The sequence below is a fragment of the Lolium rigidum genome, chromosome 6, assembly GCF_022539505.1.
Source record: "Lolium rigidum isolate FL_2022 chromosome 6, APGP_CSIRO_Lrig_0.1, whole genome shotgun sequence".
Lineage (NCBI taxonomy): Eukaryota > Viridiplantae > Streptophyta > Magnoliopsida > Poales > Poaceae > Lolium > Lolium rigidum.
In genome coordinates this window covers 283,846,447-283,855,143 of record NC_061513.1, presented here as the reverse complement: position 1 = coordinate 283,855,143, position 8,697 = coordinate 283,846,447, and the positions used below count along the sequence as shown (strand labels likewise).

The following is an 8,697-nucleotide window of genomic DNA, read 5'->3' as shown; positions in this document are numbered from 1 at the left end:
GCCTCAAAAAAATCATCTTTACGGACTGTTCTGTTTTGACAGATTCTGCCTTTTATTTCGCATTGCCTCTTTTGCTGTGTTGGATGGATTTCTTTGTTCCATTAACTTCCAGTAGCTTTGAGCAATGTCCAGAAGTGTTAAGAATGATTGTGTCACCTCTGAACATGTAAATTTTTGATTATGCACTAACCCTCTAATGAGTTTGTTTCGAGTCTGGTGTGGAGGAAATTTTCAAGGGTCAAGAGAGGAGGATGATATACTATGATCAAGAAGTGTGAAAATTCTAAGCTTGGGGATGCCCCCGTGGTTCATCCCTGCATATTTCAAGAAGACTCAAGCATCTAAGCTTGGGGATGCCCAAGGGGGCATCCCCTTCTTCATCGACAACTTATCAAGTTTCTTCTCTTGAAACTATATTTTTATTCGGTCACATCTCATGTGTTCTCCATTAGGGATGGATCGGAGATACGTTTCTGGGAGGATAAGTGGTTGGGTAACACCACGCTCCGAGAACAATATCCGACACTATATAACATTGTGCGTTACAAAGAGGATACCCTTGCAAAGGTAATGGGATCTAACCCACCTCAGGTGACGTTCAGACGAGACCTTATTGGGGCCCGACTTGTATCTTGGAATGCATTACTCCAGCGATTGGAGAATGTGCACTTGATGCAAGGGTCATATGAGTTTTGGTGGAATCTTAGTGAGAATCACAGATTCTCGGTTAACTCCATGTATAGTGCTTTGATCCAACCAATTGAGCCGATTGTCAATAATAAAATGATCTGGAAAATGAAGATACCGCTAAAAACAAAGGTTTTCGCATGGTATCTTCGGAAAGGGGTCATTCTTACTAAAGACAACCTTGCTAGGCGCAACTGGCAAGGAAATAACAAATGTGTGTATTGTCATCACAATGAGACAATAAGTCATCTCTTCTTTAATTGTCAGGTTGCTAGATCTATATGGCCAATCATCCAAATAGGGTCTACCTTATACCCACCATGTAGTGTCGCTAACATTTTTGGCAATTGGCTTCTTGGGGTGGATCATAGGTTTAAAATACTCATTAGGGTGGCAGCGATTGTAACTATTTGGTCGCTGTGGCTATGTAGAAATGACAAGGTTTTTAACAATGTAAATTCTTCTATTTTGCAGGTTATCTACCGGTGCACGGCTTTACTCCGTTCATGGTCGTCTCTTCAGCGTTTGGAGCACAGAGACCTATTTACGGAGGTGTCTGTACGGTTGGAAACTACGGCGAATGATTATATTATCCAACATGGGTGGCAGGATAGTCTCCGGATTGGGTCATCTTAACCTTAGGATTTGTTGCTGCTCTTCGTCGTGCTTTGTATCGTGCTTTGCTTTAGTTGTGACTTTATGGCTGTGTGCATCTTAGTTATGCAGAGGCCAAGTGTAATACTTAAACTTTTAAGTAATAAAATGCCCTTTATCAAAAAAAATTGTTACTGGTTCAAAGGCAAGTATGTAGGACTGAAGAGTACTAAATTTTTACATACTACTAATTACTTAGAATCGCATTGTACAAGTACCTGTTGGAATTGAGAATCAACATATGGTTGGATGCTAAAAAGTTCAAATCTCAGATTTAACATTGTGGTATCTTATAAAAGCGAAATATTTTTTTAATGGGTGGTGACGTCTCATGGATAGAGACGTCTGTAATAAGTTTATCATACTCAAAACCCGTTAAATCAGTTTCTTGGACTTAATCTCTCGGAGGTGCTTATAAGGATAGTGTGTGCGCATGTGTTTATAAGAATGAGTGTATATATGTGAGCCCTACGTTTATAGGTTGTTTCGCAGAAGAAAAGTACTTGCTGGAAAAGAAAGTAATGCACGTGAATTTAAACCATCTTTATTCATAGTTGGCTGACACACCATAGATATTGCAAGAGGCGACCTTTATTTTATTCTTTCACGCATCCGTGAAGATAGACGAGCAACACACACCACTGTTGGCGGCAATCGGGCGATCAACGCGCGCCGACGAGGCCGTGAGCACTAGTTACCGACATTGTTACCGTCGTCGGTGCACCTGGGCCCGGGGAACCCCATGTACATGTCTTGGCAGACGTGGCGGGAAGGGTCCATCGGGGAGGCTGCGCAGTCCTTGCAGGTGGCGGCGCAATGGTCCACCTGGTCCAAGCAACGGCAGTACTGCGGGAGCGACAGGGTGCACAGCGCGAAGTCGCAGCAGTCCCACGGCCTCGCCGGTTCCGCTGCTGCAAGACCTCAAGGAGCAGACAGCTGTGATGTTCACGCGCGCACAAGCAAACCGGGCAAGGATGAAACGAAGATTGACGGCATGCTGCAGATGCATCACGTACCTTGGGTGTCGCTGGGGAGGCGAATGGTGGTGGCGGCGGCGGAGGCGGCGGAGGGGCGGCCGGCGACGAGGAGGGCTCCCTCGAGTGAAAGCATCAGCAGAATGCAAGCGCTGAGGCACCTCTTCATGTTCATGGCTGAAATTTTGCTGTGAATCTGAAGCTGGATAGGTAGCACGTATAAATAGCCGGCCGGGCCTTGAGACTGGTCGATACCGAACACGTCACCGTCCATTGCTAGGTGTCTGTATATACGTCGAGCTAGCTAGATGGAGTGTAACCATGCATGCACCTTGGCAATGAATCCTGCATTATATGAGGCCTATCCGATCCACCAGTACTGTTAGGGAAGTAAATGCAAATCAAGTCTTTCTGGACCGTTCAAAGATTGTATGGGCACATAATATGGATGTGTATTGTTGGCACATGGGTGCTATATGCGCCCCATAAAATCCAAAATTCGTAATAATTTTAAAATTGGAAAAAAATCTAATCTTCCTAGAAACTGTTACAAACGCGATAAGCAAATAACAAAGAACGATAAAGAAACACACGTAGGAGACAAAAGATTTTAACGTGGAAAACCCCTTCCAACACAGAAAGGAAAAACTACGGGTGCCAGCCATCAAAGTTTCACTATATCTGGGAGTGTTTACAAACGCCGTGGGATATCTTATAATCTGATTAACACTAGCTGGCGGCTTACAAGAGGTATATATCGGCCCAAGCCTACCGGCGACGAGCCTCGCTCCGCTTGTTAGAAGTTAGCCTCCCTTTAGAATGAATTTGGATCACAATACAACAGAAACAAAGATAATTAAATATTGTACTCGTGTAGAAATATTTGGGCCTAAATGATTCCCATGCTCTCACGGGCAGAAACGAAAGTTTAAGACTAATATAGCGTGAATAGTAATTAGACATGAAATTTTTCCATTTTATCTTTTTACCCAGGATACAATAATAGTAATTCCCTTGCTAAATATTTTTATACATGTACAATACTTAATTATCTTTGGTTCCCAGAAGAATTCATATTTTTAAATCTTCTTTTGAATTACTACAAAAAAATGAATATGGGCTGCTTGGCACCCATCATCATGGATGTATTTTCCGGCAAAATATGCCCTACTTCAGAAAATCTTTTAAAGTTAGGGCCAAAATATGCCCTATCCGGTCCACGTAGATAGATACGACTAGACCAGACCTGAATATTTGGCTCCTAGATACACGTGTCCCATTTAGAAAATATGTCACAAAATACTAAAAAATATTCCGTAAACTATGTGGGTAGGAACTAGGAAATGCATGGAGGTATGTTTATGTCAAATTTGACTCTAAAATATCAAATTATGTAACCTACATAAAAACGACAAGACATAGTAGGAGGCATGTACCATTCATGATATAGCAAAGTTACTCTTATCTTTTTGTGTGTGTGTGTGTAGGATACATATAGTCGAATTTTTTTCTTGAAAAGTTGGTAAACATAATGATTACTCCCTCTGTCCTTAAATAGGTGGACTTAGGGCAACTCCAACGCAGCGACCCAAACGAACGCGCTGGGCGCTGTCCATTTTAAAACGTTTGGGTGGTCGCGCGGACACCCGGACGGAGCTCCGCGTCCGCGTGTCTGTTTGGGTCGTACGCTGCGCCCAAAGCAGCGGCCACCCATTTGGCCATTTGGAATTTCTTTGTGAAATACGCCAAATGGCCACACATACTTATAAATAATATCTAAAAAATATAGAAAATATCTAACAAATATAGAATAATATCGAATATTATAAAATAATATCAAATAAAATGTAGTATGACCAAGAAACGAAATGTGCCATAGTTTGAACAAATATAAAAATTACAAATTGAGATTGTCAACTCAATTTTGGCGCTCTAGGATCTCCTTCTGCCTCTTCTCGAACCAAGCTCTCTTCAACTCATTCATGGTGGTCAAGTCGGCATTCATGATCATGTTGTCCTCAGCTTGCCATTTCAGCTCAACTTCCTTCTCCTTCAACTCCACCTCTTTGGCCCTTGCCATTGCTATGAGCTCAATTTCTTTCTCTTTAAGCTCAATTTCCCTAGCCTTCGTCTTGGCCTTCACCTCTTCAATCTCAAGCTTCCTCTTTTGGATATCGAAGTAGTTCTTCCTGTCATCTTCCTTCTCCCGATGACTCCTCTCATCCCTCTTGTCCGTGGACACCTCTTTCTCAGCATATATCTCCTTCAAGGTGCCGAACAATTGCATGGCCGAAACATCACGCTTCATGTCGGCCTTGGTTGACTTGTGGCCTCGTGGACGGCTAGCACGAGAAGCGGAGCTACCACAAGGCTGGCCACCATCAAGGTCAATGACCGTGGGATCTTTGGCGGTCTTGTTGCCAGTCAAGGTCTCCATGTACCCCTCGTACTCCTCCTGAAACTTGGGGGTGCCCTGGAGTTCTTCCAACAATGAGAGAAGCCAAAGGTCTTTCCTTCATTGTTATTTTTGAAGAAATCCAAAGCTTGCCACACCTAGAGCAAAGCAAGACAACAATGACAAACATATGTTCAAACAAGGAATGAACAAGTTGAGGTTAAGAATCATACCAAGTCATTCACGCCGATGCCGCTTACGGGAACCCGCTTCGCGTGATCATACGCCACCTGGAACTTGTTGCATTCTGTTTGAATTGTTCCGCACCTATTTTGAAGGCACAACTCGCTGCGGTCGCTGTCAAATGGCTCCTCTCCGTACCGGCGATGTTCATGGAAGTATTCATATATTCGGCGCCAGAATACGGTCCCCATCGGAGCGATTGGCATTACAGCATTTCCACACCGTAATGTACGGATCTCAACAGGCGTCGCCTCTGGCGACGGCCATCATCCCCAGCACCGCCATCACGGCGGTCAAGCCCCCCGACGGCCCAGGATCCTGGGTGCGTTATACGACGCTCGTGGAGAGATCTCCAGGAGGTCTCCTCGATGGGCTGGATTTCCACCTCCGAGCGAGGAAAATCGCGAACAAAGCGGCCACAAGCAAGATGAACTCTCCTGCGCTGATGCAAAAGGAGACGAATCAGGGACGATTCTGCCCAGAAATAGATAGCCTGAGACAACGGGCGATGGCGATCTTGTGCAAGGATCGCAAGAAATCGGAGTTGACAAAGGTAAGTCCGGATCCCCTTCTGCGCTTACCTCGAATAGTTGAAAATCAAATAAAAGAGGATACTGTCTCGATGGATTGCATTAGTGGAGATGGAAAAATTACTAGGATAGAGAAGGAAATCACGCTGGAAAATACTTGCTCGTCCATGAACAATTCAAGCGATGGTAGAGTATCAAAATTTATTATTGATAAAGGTGGTGGAAGTAACAGAATAAGTATTTGCAAATCAGCCAATGATTCTAAACCTGGTAAAACTGATATGAAATATCTTAAAAAAGGAAGAGTATTGGTTCAAATCAAAAGTATTTATCTCTCGGCTGGCCCAACATTATGATGGTCGATTGCTGTCCAAAAACATGCAAATCAATGGAATATATATCTCTGAGCAAGGCAATTGACACTGGTAAAAAATCTGTTAGACAATACACTCACAAGCCACAGAGAGAGCAGATGGACAAGAGGACTGAGATTGCTTCGGGGAAGAAGAAGATGGGTGAAAAAGCTACGAGCAGTGCTGGTGAAAACCAGACTCCTGAGGCAAGACCCATGACTGCACGCACTGGAGCACATCAGCTGGCTGCTGCTAGGGCAGTGGCAACAGAGAAGAAGCTTATGGCCTCTGCCATTGCTGCTGACAGGGGAAGGAAGAAGCCTGATAGGAAAATCAGTGTGGCAAATGCCCCTGAAGATGAAGATGTGCTTGTAGTGGATTTTGAGGAGGCAAAGAAGAAGATCAAGACACCATGGATTGTGGTTGGGCGTTACAATACCACGCGGATTTTTAACACCGCTGGTTTGTTTGCGAGGATGAGACAGGTATGGCAGTTACAGGGAGGTATGACAGAGAAGGGGATTGGAGAGAAGAAGTTCTTGATCGTGCTGGATAAAGAGGGGGACTATAAGCACATTCTGAAGGGAGGACCTTGGCTGTATAACAATGAAGCTTTCCTTGTGGCAAAGTATGATGGTGTCTCTGCAGCTGTTGATGTGCCAATCAATATTATGCCCATATGGGTGAGAGTGTTGGATCTGCCCTTCTCTATGATGACAAAAGAATGGGGAGAGAAGATTGGAATAAAGTTCCTGGGAAAGGTGAGGGAAGTAGGAAAAGATAACCACGGTCATGTCTGGGCCACGTTTCTCAGAATCAGGATTGAACACAATGTTGAGATGCCAATCAGGAGGTGGATCCCAATTTCTGGCAAGGAAGGAAGCAAGCCAAAGAGGTATGAGGTCAAATATGAAGGAGCTCCTCATTTCTGTTTCTTCTGTGGTCTGTTTGGGCATCAAGAGAGAGCTTGCATGCTGCCAGAGGAAGAGAAGATCATCAAGTACTGTGAAGAACAACGAGCCTCTCCATTTAGGATGTCTGAAAACCGTAGCTACTATGTACCTGCTGATGACAAAAAAATAAAAAGAAGCCTGCACTTCTCTCCGGCTAGCTCTGGATGGAAGCTTACGCCTGAGACTGACTCCATGGGGAAAATCATCAACGCAGGACATCATGAAGAGGAAGGAACCAAGGCCGTGCCGCAGCTAGTGCAAGATGTTTTAGCTGAAGCTATCAACAACCTCCAGGTTGTGGATGGGCCTGCTATAGGGATCACTGATGACCAAGTGACAAAGGCAACGGTGGAGACCACCAAGAGGGTACGCTGGGCCAGGAAGGCAAAACAGCCAAAGCTGGGACCGATGAAGGTGCCGTCCATCCTGGATTGTCTGAGAGAGGATGGGAGCTTGTGTGCAGAATTGAAGGGAGATGCTGAGAAGACTGCTGCTATTTTTCTGAAGAAGAAGACCCAAGTGCTTGGCAAGCGCCAGGTGTCGGAAGATACAAGCACAGCTGATGGTGGGCAAAGCTTTATTATCAGGTTCAGGGGATCTGATAACAAGCGCAACAAGGTGACTGAGGAAAGAAGCCAAGAGGTGGAGCAACAGGACGGAGGAACTGAGGAGGAAAACTCGGAGGCAACCAGCCATGGGGCCGCTGGTCAACTGACAGGCGCTAATGACAGCGCTTGTCAGAAGCAATGAGAGCCCTGGCTTGGAACCCCCGGGGGGTGGGCGACTCCCGGACGGTTCAGGATCTTGAACGCCTAGTGCACACTCATAATCCTCAGCTTGTGTTCTTGTCGGAAACACAGAAGCGCACTGATGTGGTTGAAAGCCTGCGCTGGAGATTGGGCCTCAAACATGTAGTGACTTTCTATGAAGAAGGGAAGGGGGGAGGTCTAGCCCTCTTCTGGCATGAGAATATAGAAGTAGAGCTGAAGGGAATTAATAATAGAATCATTGATGTAATCGTGACCGATTTGAAAAGTGAAATAAAGTGGAGGTGCACTTTTGTGTATGGAGAACCTAAAACACACATGAGGCATCTAATGTGGGACATGGTAAAAAAATTAAAACCTATGTTAAACCTTCCTTGGCTTATGATAGGTGACTTTAATGAGGCCATGTGGCAATGTGAACATCTTTCAAAAAAGAAGAGAAATGAAAAACAAATGCTTGATTTTAGAGAAGTTCTCTCTCACTGTGACTTACATGATTTAGGATTTAAAGGAACACCTTGGACGTTTGATAATAAACAAAAAGGTGTAAATAATGTTAAAGTGGGATTGGATAGGGCTGTAGCGACACCTAGTTGGATTGATCTGTACCCAAATTGTAATGTTACTCATCTTACTTCTTCCCGGTCAGATCATTGTCCAATCCTCCTGGACCTTTGCAAAGAGGAGATAATGAATGCTGATGCTAAACCTAGAAGATATGAAGCTGTATGGGAATCTGAAGCATCTCTGGTGGAAGAAGTTAAAACGGCGTGGGAAAATCACTCCAAGCCGAAAGACCTGGGTGCTGTTGCATCAAATCTCTCTGGTGTAATGGATTGCTTGCAGGCTTGGGGAAAGAAGACGGTTGGGTCGCTAAATGGCAGAATTGGGAAGTTAAGAAAGAAGCTGAAGAATATTAATATGAGAAATAAAACTGAGGAAGAAGAGAAAAAGAGAGAAATTGAAAGAGAACTCGATAAATTGCTGGAGCAGGAAGAAGTGTACTGGAGACAGAGATCAAGGATTAGTTGGCTAAAAGAAGGGGATCGTAACACGAAGTTCTTTCACAGGAAAGCTACTTGGAGAGCAAAAAAGAACAGTATCGAAAAGCTTCAGAAATCTGATGGGTCTAATACAGATG

At 44.4% G+C, this 8,697-nt stretch overlaps 1 protein-coding gene across 1 annotated transcript; it reads right to left on the bottom strand.

Moving 5' to 3' along the window:
- Positions 1-2,031: 2,031 nt before the first annotated feature.
- Positions 2,032-2,490, bottom strand: LOC124664277 (Bowman-Birk type trypsin inhibitor TI1-like). Its single transcript, XM_047201829.1, has 2 exons — positions 2,358-2,490; positions 2,032-2,252 (listed from the first exon to the last, which is right to left on the bottom strand). The coding sequence occupies exons 1-2, from the start codon at positions 2,488-2,490 to the stop codon at positions 2,032-2,034; spliced, it is 354 nt and encodes a 117-aa protein (XP_047057785.1).
- Positions 2,491-8,697: the final 6,207 nt, after the last annotated feature.

Excerpts from the sequence above, each read along its gene's own strand:
- LOC124664277 (XM_047201829.1), bottom strand. The coding sequence starts at position 2,490 with ATGAACATGAAGAGGTGCCTCAGCGCTTGCATTCTGCTGATGCTTTCA. Across the intron at positions 2,253-2,357 it reads CCTCCCCAGCGACACCCAAG|CAGCGGAACCGGCGAGGCCG; the intron begins GTACGTGATGCA and ends GAGGTCTTGCAG.